At 35.8% G+C, this 24,740-nt stretch overlaps 1 protein-coding gene across 5 annotated transcripts in view; it reads left to right on the top strand.

Annotated features, from left to right (window-relative positions):
• Nucleotides 1-24,740, top strand: part of LOC135124380 (ubiquitin carboxyl-terminal hydrolase 20) — a 43,966-nt gene that overhangs the window by 16,453 nt on the left and 2,773 nt on the right. For 4 of the 5 annotated variants that reach the window (XM_064049412.1, XM_064049411.1, XM_064049413.1 and 1 more), the window contains 4 exons: nt 850-1,381; nt 8,539-8,904; nt 8,958-9,388; nt 9,444-9,874. In XM_064049412.1, coding sequence (XP_063905482.1) covers nt 850-1,381; nt 8,539-8,904; nt 8,958-9,388; nt 9,444-9,874 — 1,760 coding nt within the window. The remainder of the gene's footprint in view (nt 1-849; nt 1,382-8,538; nt 8,905-8,957; nt 9,389-9,443; nt 9,875-24,740) is intronic. The other variant, XM_064049415.1, reaches the window with a different exon arrangement.

The following is a 24,740-nucleotide window of genomic DNA, read 5'->3' on the forward strand; positions in this document are numbered from 1 at the left end:
TCATTGAGTAGTACACATTGAAAATAACGAAGCCAAGTCACGTGCGAATTTAATTACAGCCTAATCTCAAATGGAGGTTTTAACATCCCAAACAACAATACATTCGGTAAAATTAGAATGAATTCTTGTACTCCCAAAACAAAGAAACATCAAAATAGCAATTAAATTGAATCAATTAACTGACTATAATAAATCTTTAATCAGTTGTCTGGTAGTTGTAAAGAACAATGAGGTAAATGTTTTACGACCAACGAAAATATTATTATCTTTTTCACATAAACAACTTAGAGGCCAAAAAAATAAAAGAAATATTAAATAAGTGAAGCTTATTTTTGTCAGGTGCAAAAAATCCATTACCTAATGGTGCACTCTTCAAATATGAAAAAACAAACGTATGTCTATTGTTCAGTTAAAGTCACTTTGGCAGAGTATAAAACGCATATATGGAAAAGTTTAGTTTTTAAAAACCTCGATTTCCTAAAAAAAAAGAAAAAGAAAAAAAGGCGGTACATAAATCCTTCACAGTCTGTATAGTCTTTATTAATGTGTGACTGCTACAACTTGATTTTTTTAACCAAATATGGCACAACTTTTAAAAACCTTGCAATATTCATCGATAAGAGTCATTTTTGCGTTATAAAAACTAAAATAATTGTCAACTTGAAGCTACTAAAAGCGTAATTACACCTCATTTATCGCACCTGTTTCCCAAAAACATGCGCAAAAACCCCATCATTTCCACCGCCACACTTCGCCTCGAACTTGACATTCACCGAATGCCAGCCGTCCACGAACCCCAGCAACAAACCCGACCTTGCGTCGAACTTATCAGACCTCGTCAATTTCCAGGAGAACCCCACGCATTGCATCCACATGAACCTACTGACGAAACGGATATGGTGTTACGAGTGCAAATCTGAGGTGTTCATGGAGGCGTCGACGGGGGCGCCGTCGTCGTACGACAGCGACCAGGAGATGGAGGGCTGCACTTACAAGTCGCGCGACTCCGGCCACGGCAGCTACAGCACGCTGCGCACGAACACGCCGGAGAGGATGAACGTGTTCGCGTTCGAAAAGACGGTGGGGCTTAACGTGGGCATGAGCGGGGACGCGTCCGAAGGTAGTGACGCCGAGGACCCTTCCGATTATAATGTTGACAGGCCCGTAGGACTCGTCGGCCTCCAGAACATCGGCAACACGTGCTACATGAACGCGGCGCTGCAGGCGCTGAGCAACGCGGTGCCGCTGACGAGGTTCTTCCTGGAGTGCGCGACGACGGTGCAGATTTTATCGGAGGGGAAGAAGCCGGGACTGAGCAGGACGTACCAGACGCTGATCAGGGATATGTGGAAGAAGAATGGGGGATACGTCACGCCGTCAGGTGAGTAATTGTGTGGTTTTGGAAATTTTGGAATTTTCTTGGAAAAAAAAAGATCCTGTAAACTCGAAAAATATTTTTTTTGAAATATTTCGCCTGATTATCGCGGTCGTGGTCATGTGAAGTCAGGTCATGCCAAGTCAGTCAAGCCAAATCAGGTCATGCCAAGTCAAGTCATGTCATGCCAAATCAGGTCATATCAGGTCAGGTCATGATATAAAAAGACGGAATTGTCTCACTTGACATAGTCGCGACAGTGACCGTACAGGCATTTCGTAATCCCTGTTAATCTTCTCGTCTCGGTGGAGTGAAATTGCGACCCTCTGTGTGATCCGCTCGTCGCAGAAGGAATTGCAATAATTTGCCCTGATTTTGGCAAATGACATACCCTCTAAGAAAATAAAGGGATGGACGAGGTTGATAGCTGCTAAGACTAATTTTGGCAAATAAGGTACTCTCTAAGAAAATTGAGGTGTTCCATGTGAAAAACACGAGAAAACTGGCAATTAGTAAATTTAATTACCCTGTATAAAGAATTGGAAACTGGAACAATATTTTTTGTAATATCTCGCCTGCATATCACGATTGTGGTCCTAACTTCCTCATTCTATAACGGAGAATCCTGAGATTTTCTATACCTACTAATTCCAACATCCTGATTCCGGATCTTAGTCAAAGTTTACCTACAGAGATTCCTGGATTTTTTTTCTATGATATTACCCATTGTAGAGGTAGTACAAACAATTTATTGTTATATTGCCTCCCATAATTGTTTTAGATCAACACGTTAAATAGAAAAGTTATAGAGAATAAAACACTGTGTCTAAATCATGATTTATTCTTTTTGTAATACTTTATGGTATTGAAATAAAAACAAAAAAGAATTCACGATTTTTAATAAAATAGTACCAGCCATGACTTGTGTCTGTCAAATAAAATTCATTGCTTTGATATTTTGGCTGTTTAATTTAAATTCATTTTTCCCCCCTTCTTCAAATTTCGCAAAAATTTTGCATTTTCGAAACTCAACTGAATACATTTTCTTGTACATTTCGTGATGTAGAACTCAAATCCGGTTTCGGTTTTTTGATACCTGCAACCCTTTTTCCAGAATCGACCGTTGAAATTTCAACATTTTTGAAATTTTCAAAAATTCGCATTTCGCAGCAATTTTTTCTAAAATGTTGCTTCGTGACCATCAACATGCTATATTTTTGGAATCAGCGTGTCGAGATCTACGTCCCTGAATTTTTTCATAATTTTTAGGCAACTTTCTTCAAATTTCGCAAAAATGTTGACATTTTCGAAACTCAACTAGACAACTTTTTCAAAATTGAAATTTTTTAATCTTCAAATTTCGCAAAAATTTTGACATTTTCGAAACTCAACTAAATACACTTTCTTGTAGATTTCGAGATTTAGAATTCAAATCCGGCTTCCGTTTTTTGATACCTGGAACCGTTCTTCCAGAATCGACCGTTTAAGTTTCGAAATTTTTGAAATTTTCAAAAATTCGCATTTCGCAGCGATTTTTTCGAAAATGTTGCTTCGTGACCATCAACATGATATATCTTTGGAATCAACGTGTCGAGATCTACGTCCCTGAGTTTTTTCATTATTTTCTGACAACTTTTTTAAAATTGAAATTTTTTAATGGTCCCCCCCTTCTTCAAATTTCGCAAAAATTTTGACATTTTCGAAACTCGACTAAATACATTTTCTTGTAGATTTCGAGACCTAGAACTCAAATCCGGCTTCGGTTTTTTGATACCTGCAACCGTTTTTCTAGAATCGACCATTGAAATTTCGAAATTTTTGAAATTTTCAAAAATTCGCATTTCGCAGCGATTTTTTCGAAAATGTTGCTTCGTGACCATCAACATGATATATTTTTGGAATCAGCGTGTCGAGATCTACGTCCCTGAATTTTTTCATTATTTTTAGACAGCTTTTTTAAAATTGAAATTTTTTAATGATCCCCCCTTCTTCAAATTTCGCAAAAATTTTGACATATTCGAAACTCAACTAAATACATTTTCTTGTAGATTTCGAGTTCTAGAACTCAAATCCGGCTTCGAAATTTCGAAATTTTTGAAATTTTCAAAAACTCGCATTTCGCAGCGGTTTTTTCGAAAATGTTGCTTCGTGACCATCAACATGATATATTTTAGGAATCAACGTGTCGAGATCTACGTCCCTGAATTTTTTCATAATTTTTAAACAACTTTTTTAAAATTGAAATTTTTTAATGCCCCCCCTCCCCCTTCTTCAAATTTCGCTAAAATTTTGACATTTTCGAAACTCAACTAAACATATTTTCTTGTTGATTTCGAGCTCTAGAACTCAAATCCGGCTTCGGTTTTTTGATATCTGCAACCGTTTTTACAGAATCGACCGTTAAAATTTCGAAATTTTTGAAATTTTCAAAAACTCGCATTTCGCAGCGATTTTTTCGAAAATGTTGCTTCGTGACCATCAACATGATATATTTTTGGAATCAGCGTGTCGAGATCTACGTCCCTGAATTTTTTCATAATTTTCAGACGACTTTTTTAAAATTGAAATTTTTTAATTAAATAATTCTTCAAATTTCACAAAAATTTTTACATTTTCGAAACTCAACTAAATACGTTTTCTTGTAGATTTCGAGCTCTAGAACTCAAATCCGGCTTGGGTTTTTTGATATCTGTTTTTCCAGAATCGACCGTTGAAGTTTCGAAATTTTTGAAATTTTCAAATATTCGCATTTCGTAGCGATTTCTTCGAAAATGTTGCTTCGTCACCATCAACATGCTATATTTTTGGAATCAGCGTGTCGAGTTCTGCGCCCCTGAATTTTTTCATAATTTTTGGACAATTTTTTTAAAATTGAAATTTTTTAATGGTCCCCCCTTCCTCAAATTTCGCAAAAATTTTGACATTTTCGAAATTCAACTAAACATATTTTCCTGTTGATTTTGAGCTCTAGAACTCAAATTCGTGATCATCAACATGGTATATTTTTGGAATCAGCGTGTCGAGATCTAAGTCCCTGAATTTTTTCATAATTTTTAGACAACTTTTTTAAAATTGAAATTTCTTTAAATTTCGCGAAAATTTTAACATTTTCTAAACTCAACTAAATACGTTTTCTTGTAGATTTCGAGCTCTAGAACTCTAATCCGGCTTCGGTTTTTTGATACCTGCAACCCTTTTTCCTGAATCGACCGTTGAAATTTCAAAATTTTAAAATTTTCAAAAATTCGCATTTCGCAACGATTTTTTCGAAAATGTTGCTTCGTGACCATCAACATGATATATTTTTGGAATCAGCGTGTCGAGATCTACGCCCCTGAATTTTTTCATTATTTTCAGACAACTTTTTTAAAATTGAAATTTTTTAATGTTCCCCCCTTCTTCAAATTTCGCGAAAATTTTGACATTTTCGAAACTCAACTAAATACATTTTCTTGTAGATTTCGAGCTCTAGAATTCAAATCCAGCTTCGGTTTTTTGTTACCTGCAACCGTTTTTCCAGAATCGACCGTTGAAATTTCGAAATTTTTGAAATTTTCAAAAATTCGCATTTCGCAGCGACTGAAGATCCATAAGAGAAAATATTTTTTATTTCTTGTAAAGAAATAAGTATTTTGCAATTAAGCTCCGCTCTCTTGGCTCACCACGAATAAGAAAATCATCACAATTGAGACAGGGTGGGTGGGCGGGGCACATATTTTGCCTGTTTTTTCTTATCTTTAAGTTTCTCATCTTTTCGCAACAAGAAACTTAAAACACGGTTAAAATGGTACATTATTGCAAGGAAATATGGATTTTGCAAGTATGGGGCGGAGGCAAATTGCAAAATCGATATTTCCTTATACAAATTTTCCATTATAAAAATTTTAAAGGGGTAAAAAGGGTGTGCACGTATTAAAACGAAAAGGCTAAATGTAAGCCAGCCCACCCACCCTATCTCAATTGCGATGATTTTTTTTATTGGCCGCGGAGCTTAACTGCAAAATACTTTATTTCTCAAGAAATTAAAAACATGTTTTTGTGTATCGTGTTGTTCAAAGAATACTAGGGATATATTATGCAAAAAATCCAATATTAAGCCCCACCCACCCTCCCCGATCTCAGTTGTGATGAATTTTTCATTCGTTGTCAGACCGAGAGGCGAAGCAGAATTGCAAAATCCATATTTCCCTGCAAAAATTTACCTTTTTAAACATGTTTTCAGTTTATTGTTGTGAAAAGAAGACCACTGCTTTAAAAAAAAAATGCAAAATATAATACAGGCTTCTCGACCATGGTTTATTTTTGAAAGTTCTATGCAACGTTGTCACGTTGTTTCCATTTTACTTGATTTTGTTTAACAATGCACACACAAAAATTGCAATATGTAATAATGTGGCAACGTCGCATACGTATGTCAAATATAAAATAGAACCTAAACAGAGGTCAATCGGAGTACACAAAAATGTATACGGGGTGTTCTGTTACTTATAACTCTTTGTAACTATATTTTGTTTTTGAAATTCTGTTGCAACGTTGCCACGTTATTCCCATTTTTTGGAACCTTTTTAAAATGCACACACAAAAATGGCAACAGGGTTCATTTTAACATCTGCGACATAATATTTTTTGAAAAGTAAATAAATGTGCGCGTTTTATATAGTATCGGTGTCGTAACATAAAGAGTGTTTATAAAAAGATTCTGAAATGTTATAATTTTCGAAATTATGTCTTCATGTGCTCTGTTTTTATTTTCTTTCTTTCAGACATGTTTTTTCATTTTCCCGATTTTCCAATTTTCATTTTCTTGATTTTATATCAGTTTTTCGTTTATTTTTACCAAAACTTTCGGTTATGAAGAACTCGATTATGATGATCTCGTGTGACAGGAAAACTTGTTAAGTAAATTAATTTTAAATTTTAAAAGTACAAAATGTTGGACAAATTCTAACCTCAAATTCACCAATTTTAATTAAGTATTCTATTGTTGAAAGAAAACTATATATGTGTATAAAAAAAAAACATAGATGAAGCCCAATTGTGATTAATTTTTTATTCCTTGTCAGCCCGAGGGGCGGAGCATATTTGCAAAATCAACATGTTATCAGTTTACTGTTGTGAAAAGATCACCGATATTTAAAAAAGAGGCAAAATATAAGCCCCGCCCACCCGCCCACAACTCAATTGTGATAATTTTTTTATTCGTCGATATTGAAATAAAAAGAACAAAGAATTTGCGATTTACAATAAAATAGTACCAGCAATGACTTTTGTCAGTCAAATAAAATTCATTATTTCGACATTTTGGCTATTTAGTTTAAATTCATTTTTCTGATTTTGGGTTCGAAACACACTTTAAGACATGCTAGATTAATTAAATTTTCCATTTCTCGTCAAAGTGGATTTGAATTGCGGCCCTCTGCGTGATCCGCTCGCCGTAGACGGAATTTTCTTACTTGACGTAGTCGCGTCGGTGACCGTAAATGTAATTCATAATCCCTCTCAATCATCATTTCGGTGGAGTGAAATTGCGGCCCTCTGTGTGATCCGCTCGTCACAGAAGGAATTGTAATAATTTGCCCTGATTTTGTCAAATGACCTGCACTCTAAGAAAGTGGAGAGCGGGTGGGCGGGGCTAGTACCTGCTAAGATAAGACTGATTTTGGCAAATGACATACACCCTAAGAAAAGAAAGGGCGGGTGGGCGTTACTAGTACTTGCTAAGATAAGACTGATTTTGGCAAATGTATACCCTCTATGAAAAGAAAGGGTGGGTGGGCGGGCCTAGTATTTGCTAAGATAAGGCTGATTTTGGCAAATGATGTATTCTCTAAGAAAGTTGAGGTGTTGCATGTGAAACATACGAGGAAACTGACGATTTGTAAATTTAATCGCCTTGTATAAAAAATTGTTTAATTCGTACGGCAACGCCCTCGAACGGCCAACTTACCGGCCCAAAAAATATTACATTTAAAACGTTGAAAGAAATAAGACGACGCCACATATATGGATACTTTTACTAAGGTCTGCTTACATGTTTCGATACAATTGTATCATCTTCAGAGCTACATATATTAAACAGGAAAAATTGAGTATCAAAAACAAAATTAGGGAACACTTACCATTAGATAAACATAGAATTTACATTATTTATATTATGGATGTCAAGTAATGGCTACCAACAGCCTACTTATGTGAAAGAGGGAATACATACAAGGTTTCTATAAATGATTATAGGGTCGAAGTAGGTCATGGATGTGTGCCGCCTATCAATTTATGCGAATATTACTAAATGCTCAAGGCTTCACGACAGATACCAGACGCGTGCGTATATCGGGTTGCCTAAATTCTTCATATCTCAAGCAAACAAAACTTAATTCATTACAATAAAAAGAAAGAAATTTATTGTTTTTAAACGTCACAGTAAATGTTGAAAATGTTCACCATTTTGTTATAGACACATATTCACTCTCTTTTTAATATCAAAAAAGTTCTGTAACATCCTTTCGTCAATACTTTGGATCCATTGTTCAATTTCATGTTGCAACAAGAACTCTTGACTGCTGAGACAATCTTGTCAAAGATGTTTGTGGATTCTGATCGAGTCATCTCAAACCCAGAACAACTTCCTCAGATATTGAAGGTCTTCCGGATTTTCCTTTGTTGACACTTTCAGTTTGACATCTCAAATCATCAACAACTTCCTCATACACTGAAGGGAGAAGATTTCCCTTTGTTGAGATTACCAGTTCTACCAAATGTGTTGACTACATCTTCTCTAAAGTGAGCCTTTAACGATGTTTCTGGAATTTGCAAATCAGAGTTTTTGGCCAGTTGTTCTTGCTTACAAAGGGTTACAGAATGCACCCACTCTCAGTTTACGAATGTACAATGAAAGTGTGTGAAATATCTCGCCTAACAAGTCGCGGTTGTAGTCCTAACGTCCTCACACAGAGTACTAAAAATTTTTATACCCACTAATTCCTTCTAAATTTGCGAATCCGAATCCTAGTTCCTACCGAGCTTCCTGTTTTTTGTTTTTTGTTTAATTTTTTATATGACTTGAGATGACCTGGGTTGACAAGACCTGACTTGACATAACATTTGAAAGTTAGTAGGTGCATTGTTGAAAATCTTTCTCATTATTGATTTTTGTTTCTACGCAGGAATTTTATACGGAATCAGGAGCGTCCACCCCATGTTCCGAGGCTATTACCAACACGACACCCAAGAATTCCTTCGGAACTTCATGGATCAGTTACACGAAGAACTCAAACAGGTGGCGCCACCCGAATCTGCCTCCATAACCGACTCCGACACCTTCAGCCTCGCCATGGACGAACCCGCGCTTAGTTCCAGCTACGATTCGAGCGAAGGGGAATACGAAACATGCGACTCTGGAGTGAGTGAAAGATCTAGTCTTAGCGACGATACCGAGAGACCTGCAAGCAGTACGAAGAGGCGACTAAGTCGATCCTCGAGTCCTGGAAGGAGGATACGGACGAGGTTACAGAGCAACAGTATGGTCATAGGTAAATTTCGTAACCCAACAATAGAGATTCGCTTCAACAACGTTGCTTTGTAGATTCGCAACCCAGTACAAGTTCGTCGAGCAGTGCCAGTACAAACAAAAAACAACAAAAATACAGATCGATCATTTCGGACATCTTCGACGGGAAACTTTTGTCATCGGTTCAGTGTCTGACGTGCGATCGAGTGTCTAGTCGTGTCGAAACATTCCAAGACCTTTCGCTACCTATACCGTCGAGGGACCACCTCGTGGTGCTCCACGGTCGCACCACGGGACCCGGCTCCACGTGTTCCGAAGCCGTCATTCCCATGAACGAGGGCTGGATATCCTGGATTCTGGCGTGGTTGAAGTCGTGGTTCTACGGTCCCGTGGTGACGTTACACGACTGCTTGGCGGCCTTTTTCAGCACGGACGAACTGAAAGGGGACAACATGTACAGTTGCGAAAAGTGCAATAAACTCAGGAATGGTATTAAATTTAGCAAAGTACGTAAAACCTTGTCAGTCAGATCTGTTTTCTTACACAATCTCTATGTTGCAGGTTCTGCAGCTGCCTGAAGTCCTCTGTATTCACTTAAAACGGTTTCGCCACGAACTAATGTTCAGCAGTAAAATCTCCTCAGCAGTCAGTTTTCCGTTGAAGGGTCTGGACATGCGACCGTATCTACACACTGAGTGTGTGTCGAAAGTCACAACGTACGAATTATTTTCGGTTATTTGTCACTACGGTACAGCCGGTGGAGGGCATTACATCTGTTATGCGTTAAACGGTGGTCAGTGGTACGAATTTGACGATCAGTATGTGACACGTGTACCTCCCGAGAAAGTCCAATCGTGTGAAGCGTACGTTTTGTTTTACCGGAAAGTGACCAATACGGCAGACGAAGTCAGAAGTAAGGCGATCAAGCTGTCGAAGGCGCACTCCAGTGAAGCGTATGAGATTGCCTACGTGTCGAAGCAGTGGATTAGCAGGTAGGTGAAACCATCTACGCTAGAACTAGAACTCATTTCGATGGTTGTACCCGAAATTTTAACAATGAAATGATAAAACTTTGGAAGTATTTTTTTGAATTCAGCTCATTTCACCAAAAACGCTCTTTAATCATAGTTATTAATAAACTGGGCGTACCCAGGTTACAAAAGGTCAGTGTCTTTTTAGCAAAGGTTGCTTCGTTCTTTATAAAATAATGTTACAATCTGAAGGCATCTATTCTTAGCGAAACGACCTTGCTATGATTTATTGAGCTGTCAGGGATTACACTTTGATTGTAATTGAAAGCTGGAAATGTCGTGAGATCTTTTGATATTGCTGTTTCACGTTTACTTTGTTGCGGTTTTCATTGAAATAGTGTATAATTTCACATTCAACGGCAAAATTTAAATTTTCGATTTTTTGCTCAATGTTAATTCACCTTTTGTGTACATGTTTTTGATGAAAACGCGATTTATATCAACTAATCTTGTAAGATTAATGAGAATCTAATTAATTCGCTTAACGTTTGATTCGCACTTTACAAAGATTTCGTATGAGCGTTGCCAATTCGTTAAAAGCACACCGAAATTTATCTCGTATCAAACCTATCGTTGTCAAAGTTTCATTTTTAGACAAATAAATCGTATTTTTTTAGATATATTTTTTTGCTATTTTGCGCTTTTTTGAAACCTACTAGAATTTTTTTTTAGTGTGACAGTAATATAAATTAACCATTTTCGATTCTACAACTTCACAAAAATATTTTTGCAGCTCAAGTCGAAAATTTTTGATAATAAATTATTACTTTCTGAATTTTTTTACATGCGTTTAGTGCGCGCTTGGAAGAAATATAAAAAAAATATTGTCATGAAAAAAGCCAAAAATAATTTTTTGTGGTTATCGAAATATGAGTTATAAATAACAGGAAACATATTTAAAAAAAGAGGTCTCCCATTTCCATCTGCCTGTCGTCTGTCAGTCTTTCTGTCTATGTGTCCGTTTGTCTGTCGTCTGTACATGTGTCCATCTGTCTGTGTCGATTTTTTTTAAGACAGATAATCCCCGAAACTCCGGACCAACTGTTGTCAAATTTTATAAGTATATTACTATCATGTATGCTCAGAAATCCTGCAGATGTTTTAAGGTTTTCATAAATGTGGTAAATCGTTAATAAAAATTGTTTTGTTTATGCCCCCTCAAAGAATCATGACGTCATTTTGCAGAATAAATTTTCCTTATTTTTATAAAATTACGTGTGCATGTGTGATTTATGAATTCGTGTCGAATTTTTACCCTAGACATCCAGATTTTTGGGAAAAAATACAATATAAATATAGACATTTTACTATTTAACTTTGAAATTGCAAAACGAATGCTCTTGTAAACGTTTTTAATCACAGTAAATCGTTAATCAAAATTTGTTCGTCATCTTACAATTTTGCCAAATACGTTTTTCAAATTTATGAGTGCTTTTGGAAAAAAACTAAGCGTGGTTAATTTTTTTACCACTCATGCCTCTAATTTGGACCTGTGAATAGTCGAATTCGTTCGAAGTATAAACATAAATAGTTGAATTTAAGCATGTACTGATAAATTGAGAATATCTTGTTCAAAGTGTGCAATAATAAAATACTAAAAATAAAATATTACGTATGTGATATTCAATGACTCAAAAAAGAAAGGAAATTAATTAATTTTATTGATTATATTAAAAACTGCTGTAGTTTAAGAATCCACACCTATATTCCGTTGAACTTATAGAGTTATAATAAAAATTATTAATAAAATTCATCAAATTTAAGATTTTACAATTTATCGAAGAAACTAGATTTTTTTAGTTTTACTTCAGGGCGAGGGAAGTTCTCCCTCAAGAACTTGAGACCAATTTTTATTTCCCGAGCATGAGCTAAGGTAGTATTATAAGAGGGTCATCCGCCGAATGGTTACTTTGATGTTTTTTCGACGTTTCATGACTCCTAGAGTACAAAAAAATAGGTCCCCGTTTCCGTTTGTTAGTAATTTTTTTATGTATGTTAAAAATATCGTGTGAATGGTAGAACGAAAAACAAGTTTGATGACGTCAACTCAAATTTTCACAGTAAATGGTATTCCAATTTTATAAAATCGCATACCTTACATATCCAGATTTTCGCAAAAAAGTTACAATTGTGTAACATTTTATACGAACATAAAAATCACATTCCCCAACAGCCGTTTACAAACTTACAAACGAGGGAAGTTCTGTCTAATTACATAAGACCTTTTTTTTAAGTGCCCCACATTTTAGGAAGTATTGAATAAATCCTCATGTTCTTCTCATTATATTGGCACTCTAATATAGTAATTTTAACTAATGGAATAATTTGCCATTTCTCGACATTTTCCGGCATAAACCATACAGAAATGTCAACTGACTACCGGGAAATTTAGATGTACTTTAAAGTTATATCGGGTGATTTTTTAAGTTTCTGCTCTTGTTGGCCATGACGCTTACGTCAGTCGTTTCAATTTATTGCTCTGTTGACGTACGCGTCATGGCTAACTAGAACATCCCCACCAAAAATTCGATGACATCTCAAAATTTAACAAAAAAAAATGCTTGAACCCTATATTTATCTTTTTTTTATCGTTTATCTACAGTTTTGTGGTATATCTGTATTTTTCACCGCAGTGCATATTGATTGTATTAAATAAAGGAAAATTTGTTGAATGAAATTTTAGAATTAGCCGCAAATCCCAATAATATTTTTTATTATGATTTTATTATTCTGTTATGTAAACAAAATTTTCTTCATAAGATTGTTGTAAAGAAATTCCAGTCAAGAAAAGTCGATGAAGTGTTGACCTCCCGTTCCCGTTTATCTTTGTGGCTTGTCTTCTGTTTGCCAATTTATTAGACAAATAATTCCTGAAATTACCGATCAGATTGTTTTGAAATTTTTGGATGTTTAAATGTTGATGACATTTCAAAATTTTGCGAAGTAAATCTCATTTAAAACGTTAAAAAGACCATACTTCTGTATATATAGTGTCATCATCATACAGTATTATTTACTAGAGTTATCTACAGCAAATTCTGGGAACACATTATCGTTCTTATTACTTTTCAAACGTAAGTTAAAAAGTAATATCCCGTTTCTGTCTGTCTGTCTGTCTGCCTGTCTGTCTGTCTGGTGTCTGTATCCATTTGTATTAGACACTTCGACTGTTGTCTTTATTTAAAATTGTAAAACCTTCTCGGGAGCGCCAAATGTCTTTTTTTAAAAATATGAAACCTCGGAGTGTGCCAACTGTCTTTCTAAAAATGTAAAACCTTCTCAGAGGTCTCAAATGTTTTTTTTTTTTAATGTAAAACCTTCTCGGGGATATCAGCTATCCTTTTTTTTTTAATGTAAAACCTTCTGGAGGGCACCAAATGTATTTTTTTTTTTTTAAGTATGTGAAATCTTCTCAGGGGTTCCAACTATCTTTTTTAAAAATGTAAAACCTTCTCAGGGGCCCCAAATGTCCTTTTTTTTTAATGTAAAACCTTCTCGGGGTCCCAACTGTCTTTTTCAAAAATGTATAACCTTCTCGAGGGCCCCAAATGTATTTTTTTTTTTAAGAATGTAAAACCTTCTCAGGGGTTCCAACTGTCTTTTTTAAAAAAGTAAAACCTTCTCAGGGGCCCCAAATGTCTTTGTTTTTAATGTAAAACCTTCTCGGGGGTCCCAACTGTCTTTTTTAAAAGTGTAAAACCTTCTCGAGGGCCCCAAATGTCTTTTTTTTAATGTAAACACTCGGGGGTCCCAGCTGTCTTTTTTTAAGAATGTGAAACCTTCTCGGGTGCCCCAAATGTATTTTTTTTTTAAGAATGTGGAACCTTCTAAGGGGTCCCAATTGTCTTTTTTAAAAATGTTAAACCTTCTCAGGGACCCCAAATGTCTTTTTTTTTAATGTATAACCTCGGGGGCGCCACATGTCTTTTTTTTATGTAAAACCTTCTCGGGAGTCCCACCTGTTTTTTTAATGTAAAACCTTCTCAGGGGTTCCAACTGTCTTTTTTTAAAAATGTAGAACTTTCTCGGGGACGCCAAATGTCTTTTTTAATGTAAAACCTTCTCGGGGGTCCCAACTATCATTTTTAAAAATGTTAAACCTTCTCGTGGGTCCCAACTGTCTTTTTTAAAAATGTAAAACCTTCTCGAGGGCACCAAATGTCTTTTTTTAGTAAAACCTTCTCGGAGGTCCCAACTGGTTTTTTTATGTGAAACCTTCTCGGAGGTCCCAACTGGTTTTTTTTATGTAAAACCTTCTCGGGGGTCCCAACTGTCTTTTTTAAAAATATTAAACCTTCTCGGGGGTTTCGACTGTCTTTTTTAAAAATGTAAAACCTTCTCGGGGACGCCACATGTATTTTTTTTAAGAGTGTGAAATTTCGGGAATCCAACTGTCTTTTTTAAAAATGTAAAACCTTCTCGGGGACGCCAAATGTCTTTTTTTTTAATGTAAAACCTTCTCGAAGGTTCCAACTGTCATTTAAAAATGTTATACCTTCTCGCAGGCCCAACCTGTTTTTTTTATGTAAAACCTTCTCAGGGGTTCCAACTGTCTTATTTTAAAAATGTAAAACCTTCTCGAGGACGCCAAATGTCTTTTTTTTTAAGTAAAACCTTCTCGGGAGTCCTAACTATCTTTTTTAAAAATGTTAAACCTTCTCGGAGGTCCCAACTGGTTTTTTTATGTAAAACCTCGGGGGTCCCAACTGTCTTTTTTGAAAATATTAAACCTCGGAGGTTTCGACTGTCTTTTTTAAAAATGTAAAACCTTCTCGGGGGTTCCAAGTGTCTTTTTTAAAAATGTTAAAACTTCTCTGGGGTCCCAAGGGCCTTTTTTAAAAACGTAAAACCTTCTCGAAGGCACCAAATGTCTTTTTTTTTTAGTGAAACCTTCTCGGTGGCCCCAAATGTATTTTTTTTAAGAATGTAAAACCTTCTCAGGGGTTCCAACTGTCTTTTTTAAAAAAGTAAAACCTTCTCAGGGGCCTCAAATGTCTTTGTTTTTAATGTAAAACCTTCTCGGGGGTCCCAACTGTCTTTTTCAAAAATGTAAAAGCTTCTCGAGGGCACCAAATGTATTTTTTTTTTTTATGAAACCGTCTCGGGGGTCCCAACTCTTTTTTTAAAATGTTAAACCTTGTCGGAGGTTCCAAATGGTTTTTTATGTAAAACCTCGAGGGCACCAAATGTCTTTGTTTTTATTCAAGCCTTCTCGGGGGTCCCAACTGTCTTTTTTAAAAGCGTAAAACCTTCTCGAGGGCCCCAAATGTCTTTTTTTTTTAATGTAAAATACTCGGGGTCCCAGCTGTCTTTTTTTAAGAATGTGAAACCTTCTCGGTGCCCCAAATGTATTTTTTTTTAAGAATGTGGAACCTTCTAAGGGGTCCCAATTGTCTTTTTTAAAAATGTTAAACCTTCTCAGGGACCCCAAATGTCTTTTTTTTTAATGTAAAACCTCGGGGGCGCCACATGTTTTTTTTTTTTTTAATGTAAAACCTTCTCGGGGGTCCCACCTGTTTTTTTTTTATGTAAAACCTTCTCAGGGGTTCCACCTGTCTTTTTTTAAAAATGTAGAACTTTCTCGGGGACGCCAAATGTCTTTTTTAATGTAAAACCTTCTCGGGGGTCCCAACAATCATTTTTAAAAATGTTAAACCTTCTCGTGGGTCCCAACTGTCTTTTTTAAAAATGTAAAACCTTCTCGAGGGCACCAAATGTCTTTTTTTAGTGTAACCTTCTCGGGAGTCCCAACTATCTTTTTTAAAAATGTTAAACCTTCTCGTGGGTCCCAACTGTCTTTTTTAAAAATGTAAAACCTTCTCGAGGGCACCAAATGTCTTTTTTTAGTAAAACCTTCTCGGAGGTCCCAACTGGTTTTTTTATGTGAAACCTTCTCGGAGGTCCCAACTGGTTTTTTTTATGTAAAACCTTCTCGGGGGTCCCAACTGTCTTTTTTAAAAATATTAAACCTTCTCGGGGGTTTCGACTGTCTTTTTTAAAAATGTAAAACCTTCTCGGGGACGCCACATGTATTTTTTTTAAGAGTGTGAAATTTCGGGAATCCAACTGTCTTTTTTAAAAATGTAAAACCTTCTCGGGGACGCCAAATGTCTTTTTTTTTTAATGTAAAACCTTCTCGAAGGTTCCAACTGTCATTTAAAAATGTTATACCTTCTCGCAGGCCCAACCTGTTTTTTTTATGTAAAACCTTCTCAGGGGTTCCAACTGTCTTATTTTAAAAATGTAAAACCTTCTCGAGGACGCCAAATGTCTTTTTTTTTAAGTAAAACCTTCTCGGGAGTCCTAACTATCTTTTTTAAAAATGTTAAACCTTCTCGGAGGTCCCAACTGGTTTTTTTATGTAAAACCTCGGGGGTCCCAACTGTCTTTTTTGAAAATATTAAACCTCGGAGGTTTCGACTGTCTTTTTTAAAAATGTAAAACCTTCTCGGGGGTTCCAAGTGTCTTTTTTAAAAATGTTAAAACTTCTCTGGGGTCCCAAGGGCCTTTTTTAAAAACGTAAAACCTTCTCGAAGGCACCTTCTCGAAGGCACCAAATGTCTTTTTTTTTTAGTGAAACCTTCTCGGTGGCCCCAAATGTATTTTTTTTAAGAATGTAAAACCTTCTCAGGGGTTCCAACTGTCTTTTTTAAAAAAGTAAAACCTTCTCAGGGGCCTCAAATGTCTTTGTTTTTAATGTAAAACCTTCTCGGGGGTCCCAACTGTCTTTTTCAAAAATGTAAAAGCTTCTCGAGGGCACCAAATGTATTTTTTTTTTTTATGAAACCGTCTCGGGGGTCCCAACTCTTTTTTTAAAATGTTAAACCTTGTCGGAGGTTCCAAATGGTTTTTTATGTAAAACCTCGAGGGCACCAAATGTCTTTGTTTTTATTCAAGCCTTCTCGGGGGTCCCAACTGTCTTTTTTAAAAGCGTAAAACCTTCTCGAGGGCCCCAAATGTCTTTTTTTTTTAATGTAAAATACTCGGGGTCCCAGCTGTCTTTTTTTAAGAATGTGAAACCTTCTCGGTGCCCCAAATGTATTTTTTTTTAAGAATGTGGAACCTTCTAAGGGGTCCCAATTGTCTTTTTTAAAAATGTTAAACCTTCTCAGGGACCCCAAATGTCTTTTTTTTTAATGTAAAACCTCGGGGGCGCCACATGTTTTTTTTTTTTTAATGTAAAACCTTCTCGGGGGTCCCACCTGTTTTTTTTTTATGTAAAACCTTCTCAGGGGTTCCACCTGTCTTTTTTTAAAAATGTAGAACTTTCTCGGGGACGCCAAATGTCTTTTTTAATGTAAAACCTTCTCGGGGGTCCCAACAATCATTTTTAAAAATGTTAAACCTTCTCGTGGGTCCCAACTGTCTTTTTTAAAAATGTAAAACCTTCTCGAGGGCACCAAATGTCTTTTTTTAGTGTAACCTTCTCGGGAGTCCCAACTATCTTTTTTAAAAATGTTAAACCTTCTCGTGGGTCCCAACTGTCTTTTTTAAAAATGTAAAACCTTCTCGAGGGCACCAAATGTCTTTTTTTAGTAAAACCTTCTCGGAGGTCCCAACTGGTTTTTTTATGTGAAACCTTCTCGGAGGTCCCAACTGGTTTTTTTTATGTAAAACCTTCTCGGGGGTCCCAACTGTCTTTTTTAAAAATATTAAACCTTCTCGGGGGTTTCGACTGTCTTTTTTAAAAATGTAAAACCTTCTCGGGGACGCCACATGTATTTTTTTTAAGAGTGTGAAATTTCGGGAATCCAACTGTCTTTTTTAAAAATGTAAAACCTTCTCGGGGACGCCAAATGTCTTTTTTTTTTAATGTAAAACCTTCTCGAAGGTTCCAACTGTCATTTAAAAATGTTATACCTTCTCGCAGGCCCAACCTGTTTTTTTTATGTAAAACCTTCTCAGGGGTTCCAACTGTCTTATTTTAAAAATGTAAAACCTTCTCGAGGACGCCAAATGTCTTTTTTTTTTTAAGTAAAACCTTCTCGGGAGTCCTAACTATCTTTTTTAAAAATGTTAAACCTTCTCGGAGGTCCCAACTGGTTTTTTTATGTAAAACCTCGGGGGTCCCAACTGTCTTTTTTGAAAATATTAAACCTCGGAGGTTTCGACTGTCTTTTTTAAAAATGTAAAACCTTCTCGGGGGTTCCAAGTGTCTTTTTTAAAAATGTTAAAACTTCTCTGGGGTCCCAAGGGCCTTTTTTAAAAACGTAAAACCTTCTCGAAGGCACCTTCTCGAAGGCACCAAATGTCTTTTTTTTTTAGTGAAACCTTCTCGGTGGCCCCAAATGTATTTTTTTTAAGAATGTAAAACCTTCTCAGGGGTTCCAACTGTCTTTTTTAAAAAAGTAAAACCTTCTCAGGGGCCTCAAATGTCTTTGTTTTTAATGTAAAACCTTCTCGGGGGTCCCAACTGTCTTTTTCAAAAATGTAAAAGCTTCTCGAGGGCACCAAATGTATTTTTTTTTTTATGAAACCGTCTCGGGGGTCCCAACTCTTTTTTTAAAATGTTAAACCTTGTCGGAGGTTCCAAATGGTTTTTTATGTAAAACCTCGAGGGCACCAAATGTCTTTGTTTTTATTCAAGCCTTCTCGGGGGTCCCGACTGTCTTTTTTAAAAGCGTAAAACCTTCTCGAGGGCCCCAAATGTCTTTTTTTTTAATGTAAAATACTCGGGGTCCCAGCTGTCTTTTTTTAAGAATGTGAAACCTTCTCGGTGCCCCAAATGTATTTTTTTTTTAAGAATGTGGAACCTTCTAAGGGGTCCCAATTGTCTTTTTTAAAAATGTTAAACCTTTTCAGGGACCCCAAATGTCTTTTTTTTTTAATGTATAACCTCGGGGGCGCCACATGTCTTTTTTTTTATGTAAAACCTTCTCGGGAGTCCCACCTGTTTTTTTAATGTAAAACCTTCTCAGGGGTTCCAACTGTCTTTTTTTAAAAATGTAGAACTTTCTCGGGGACGCCAAATGTCTTTTTTAATGTAAAACCTTCTCGGGGGTCCCAACTATCATTTTTAAAAATGTTAAACCTTCTCGTGGGTCCCAACTGTCTTTTTTAAAAATGTAAAACCTTCTCGAGGGCACCAAATGTCTTTTTTTAGTAAAACCTTCTCGGAGGTCCCAACTGGTTTTTTTATGTGAAACCTTCTCGGAGGTCCCAACTGGTTTTTTTTATGTAAAACCTTCTCGGGGGTCCCAACTGTCTTTTTTAAAAATATTAAACCTTCTCGGGGGTTTCGACTGTCTTTTTTAAAAATGTAAAACCTTCTCGGGGACGCCACATGTATTTTTTTTAAGAGTGTGAAATTTCGGGAATCCAACTGTCTTTTTTAAAAATGTAAAACCTTCTCGGGGACGCCAAATGTCTTTTTTTTTTAATGTAAAACCTTCTCGAAGGTTCCAACTGTCATTTAAAAATGTTATACCTTCTCGCAGGCCCAACCTGTTTTTTTTATGTAAAACCTTCTCAGGGGTTCCAACTGTCTTATTTTAAAAATGTAAAACCTTCTCGAGGACGCCAAATGTCTTTTTTTTTTAAGTAAAACCTTCTCGGGAGTCCTAACTATCTTTTTTAAAAATGTTAAACCTTCTCGGAGGTCCCAACTGGTTTTTTTATGTAAAACCTCGGGGGTCCCAACTGTCTTTTTTGAAAATATTAAACCTCGGAGGTTTCGACTGTCTTTTTTAAAAATGTAAAACCTTCTCGGGGGTTCCAAGTGTCTTTTTTAAAAATGTTAAAACTTCTCTGGGGTCCCAAGGGCCTTTTTTAAAAACGTAAAACCTTCTCGAAGGCACCTTCTCGAAGGCACCAAATGTCTTTTTTTTTTAGTGAAACCTTCTCGGTGGCCCCAAATGTATTTTTTTTAAGAATGTAAAACCTTCTCAGGGGTTCCAACTGTCTTTTTTAAAAAAGTAAAACCTTCTCAGGGGCCTCAAATGTCTTTGTTTTTAATGTAAAACCTTCTCGGGGGTCCCAACTGTCTTTTTCAAAAATGTAAAAGCTTCTCGAGGGCACCAAATGTATTTTTTTTTTTTATGAAACCGTCTCGGGGGTCCCAACTCTTTTTTTAAAATGTTAAACCTTGTCGGAGGTTCCAAATGGTTTTTTATGTAAAACCTCGAGGGCACCAAATGTCTTTGTTTTTATTCAAGCCTTCTCGGGGGTCCCAACTGTCTTTTTTAAAAGCGTAAAACCTTCTCGAGGGCCCCAAATGTCTTTTTTTTTTAATGTAAAATACTCGGGGTCCCAGCTGTCTTTTTTTAAGAATGTGAAACCTTCTCGGTGCCCCAAATGTATTTTTTTTTAAGAATGTGGAACCTTCTAAGGGGTCCCAATTGTCTTTTTTAAAAATGTTAAACCTTCTCAGGGACCCCAAATGTCTTTTTTTTTAATGTAAAACCTCGGGGGCGCCACATGTTTTTTTTTTTTTTAATGTAAAACCTTCTCGGGGGTCCCACCTGTTTTTTTTTTATGTAAAACCTTCTCAGGGGTTCCACCTGTCTTTTTTTAAAAATGTAGAACTTTCTCGGGGACGCCAAATGTCTTTTTTAATGTAAAACCTTCTCGGGGGTCCCAACAATCATTTTTAAAAATGTTAAACCTTCTCGTGGGTCCCAACTGTCTTTTTTAAAAATGTAAAACCTTCTCGAGGGCACCAAATGTCTTTTTTTAGTGTAACCTTCTCGGGAGTCCCAACTATCTTTTTTAAAAATGTTAAACCTTCTCGGAGGTCCCAACTGGTTTTTTTATGTAAAACCTTCTCGGAGGTCCCAACTGTCTTTTTTAAAAATATTAAACCTTCTCGGAGGTTTCGACTGTCTTTTTACTTCCCGAGCGTAAGCAAAGGAAGTATTGTAATCGAGTCCGTCGGCCGACTCTCTACTTTTACGTTTTCTCGATCTTTCATGACCCCTAGAAGACGAAGAAATAGGTCTCCCATTTCCGTCTGTCTGTCCGTCTGTCCGTCTGTCCGTCTGTCCGTCTGTTGTCACGGATTTTTATTAGACAGATAATCTCCGAAAGTACTCGACCGATTGTTGTGAAATTTTGTACTTATATTAAGAATATCATGTAGATGGTAAAACGCTAACCAAAATTTGTCGAATCATCCCCACCACTAAAGCGATGACGTCACTTCAAAATTGTACATAGTAAATGGGTTTTCAATTGTATAAAATAACATAGTCCTACACATGTAGTTTACAACTCCGAATCGACTTTTCACCCGAAACGTCCAGATTTTTGGAAAAAAAATCAAAATTATAAAACAACATTTTGAAATTTAATTTTTAATCTGCTAACCAGAATGCTTTGAAATGTTGCAGATGTTTTAAGGCTATAAAGAGCATCATAAATCTTTAGTCAAAAAATATTTGCTTATCCCCTCCAAAAACTTGATGACGTCAGCTCAAAAGTTTGTGGAATAAATCATATCTAAAATGTACAAAATATGATGAGTCTGTACTTGTGAACTATCACTCCATTAATATTTTTTGGATTTGCATATACAGGGTGACTCAAAAAAATTAATGAATGCGTAAATATATTTTATTGATTTAATCAGGAACTACAAAACCGAATGCTCTGAAATCTTGCAGATGTTTTAAGGTCATAATGAGCATAATAAATGTTTAGTCAAAATATATTTGCTTATCCCCTCCAAAAACTTGATGACGTCAGCTCGAAAGTTTGCCGAATAAATCATATCTAAAATGTACAAAATATGATGAGCCTGTACTTGTCATTTATCACTCCATTCATATTTTTTGGATTTGCATATACAGAGTGACTCAAAAAAATTAATGAATGCGTAAATTTATTTTATTGATTTAATCAGGAACTACAAAACCGAATGCTTTGAAATCTTGCAGATGTTTTAAGGTTATAAAGAGCATAATAAATTTTTAGTCAAAATATATTTGGTTATCTTCTACAAAAAACTGATGACGTCAGCTCAAAAGTTTTCCGAATAAATCGTATCTAAAATGTACAAAATATGATGAGTCTATACTTGTGATTTATCATTCCATTCATATTTTTGGATTTGCATATGCAGGGTGACTCAAAAAAATTAATGAAGGCGTGAATTTATTTTATCGATTTAATCAGGAATTACAAAACCGAATGCTTTGAAATCTTGGGAATATTTTAAAGTTATAATAAGCATGGTAAACTTTTGTTAAAAATGTATTTGTTCATCCCTCCTAAAAAAATTGATGACGTCACCCTTAAATTTTGCTGAATAAATCCTATCTAAAATGCAAAAAATATGATGAGTTTGTACTTGTGATTTATCATTCCATTCATATTTTTTAGATTTTCTTAAGAGGTGGTTCAAAAAAATTAATGAAGTCAATTTATTTTATTGATTAAATTAAAGGCAACACTTATTATTAGTACTACACCCCAACCAACCCAATTTGGTAGACACAAAATTTGTTAAAGGAAAAACTCGGTTGAAACATAAGGGTAGCACGCTTATTTACATCGACTTTAACATTACAGACCTGCATTTGTTTTATGCGTTCACTTGATTCCGCGAATGTGAAATAGACATGTTTATAATCAACCAATTGTGAATTTCACCGTCAAGAATTAAAATAAAACCCAATGTTTTATATAATAAGCGGAAGTCGAAGCAATAAAACCGACGGTCGTTTTGTTTACAGTTTCTGTGTTTGGCTCTCACGTATGCTGTTACGCCTGTCATCTTAAATTAACAATGTTTATACATACACGATTTTCAGTTGCCTCTGATACGTAGGTATACGTGAGTAAATTGTTTCGTTATTTTATTGATTATTACAAATCAATATTCAAACGACCCAATTCATTTTCCCGAAAATTTGAGAATATAGTAATTTTATTCTTAGTATTACACTACATCTATCCCAACTGATATACGTGTCCTTGCAAAAATGTTGATGACGTCATCGCAATTTTTTTTTAAATTCCCACTACAAAAATGTAATGAGAAAAAAACACAATAGGCATGCAGTCGTCAAGTTTCCGACAGCGAGGGAAGTACTGTCTAAACTCTTTAGACCAATTTTTTAAAAATGTAAAACCTTCTCGGGGACGCCACATGTATTTTTTTAGGAGTGTGAAATTTCGGGAGTCCAACTGTCTTTTTTAAAAATGTAAAACCTTCTCGGAGGTCCCAACTGTCATTTTAAAAATGTTATACCTTCTCGGAGGTCCCACCTGTTTTTTTTTTATGTAAAACCTTCTCAGGGGTTCCAACTGTCTTATTTTAAAAATGTAAAACCTTCTCTAGGACGCACAATGTCTTTTTTTAATGTAAAACCTTCTCGGGGGTCCCAACTACCATTTTTAAAAATGTTAAACCTTCTCGGGGGTTCCAACTGGTTTTTTATGTAAAACCTTCTCGAGGGCCCCAAATGTCTTTTTTTTAATGTAAAACACTCGGGGTGTCAGCTGTCTTTTAAGAATGTGAAACCTTCTCGGTGCCCCAAATGTATTTTTTTTTTTTTTAAGAATGTGGAACCTTCTAAGGGGTCCCAATTGTCTTTTTTAAAAATGTTAAACCTTCTCAGGGACCCCAAATGTCTTTTTTTTTTAATGTAAAACCTCGGGGGCGCCACATGTCTTTTTTTTTTAATGTAAAACCTTCTCGGGGGTCCCACCTGTTTTTTTTATGTAAAACCTTCTCAGGGGTTCTAACTGTCTTATTTTAAAAATGTAGAACTTTCTCGGGGACGCCAAATGTCTTTTAATGTAAAACCTTCTCTAGGACGCACAATGTCTTTTTTTAATGTGAAACCTTCTCGGGGGTCCCAACTATCATTTTTAAAAATGTTAAACCTTCTCGTGGGTCCCAACTGCCTTTTTTAAAAATGTTAAACCTTCTCGGAGGTCGCAACTGGTTTTTTTATGTAAAACCTTCTCGGAGGTCCCAACTGTCTTTTTTAAAAATATTAAACCTTCTCGCGGGTTTCGACTGTCTTTTTTAAAAATGTAAAACCTTCTCGGGGACGCCACATGTATTTTTTTTAGGAGTGTGAAATTTCGGGAGTCCAACTGTCTTTTTTAAAAATGTAAAACCTTCTCGGAGGTCCCAACTGTCATTTTAAAAATGTTATACCTTCTCGGAGGTCCCACCTGTTTTTTTTTTATGTAAAACCTTCTCAGGGGTTCCAACTGTCTTATTTTAAAAATGTAAAACCTTCTCTAGGACGCACAATGTCTTTTTTTTAATGTTAAACCTTCTCGGGGGTCCCAACTATCATTTTTAAAAATGTTAAACCTTCTCGGGGGTCCCAACTGTCTTTTTTAAAAATGTTAAACCTTCTCGGAGGTCCCAACTGGTTTTTTTTATGTAAAACCTTCTCGGAAGTCCCAACTGTCTTTTTTAAAAATGCAAAACCTTCTCGGGGACGCCAGATGTATTTTTTTTTAATGTAAAACCTTCTCGGAGGTCTCACCTGTTTTTTTTTTATGTAAAACCTTCTCGGGGTCCCAACTGTCTTTTTTTAAAGAAGACGAAACCTTCTCGGGAGTCCGAAGTGTCTTTAAGAGGATTATATCTGCTTGGAGTCCCAACTTTTTTTTTTATAACGTGAAAATTGTTTTGTTCTATTACACTGTTATGGCGAAAAAGTAAAATTCCACAAAATCAAATTTTATAATTTTTCAGACAAACAGCATTTGTTGCACTTTACTTCAGAAGCGAAGGAAGTTCTGTCGAAATATCTTCGACCAATTTTTATCTAGTATTGTACTGTATCTATCCAAATTGGTGACGTCATCATACAATTTTATTAAGAAAATCTCACGTGAAACATACACATAGCATGTTTAAAAT

The sequence above is a fragment of the Zophobas morio genome, unplaced genomic scaffold, assembly GCF_036711695.1.
Source record: "Zophobas morio isolate AGI-343-1 ecotype UQ-CSIRO unplaced genomic scaffold, CSIRO_AGI_Zmor_V1 ptg000007l, whole genome shotgun sequence".
Lineage (NCBI taxonomy): Eukaryota > Metazoa > Arthropoda > Insecta > Coleoptera > Tenebrionidae > Zophobas > Zophobas morio.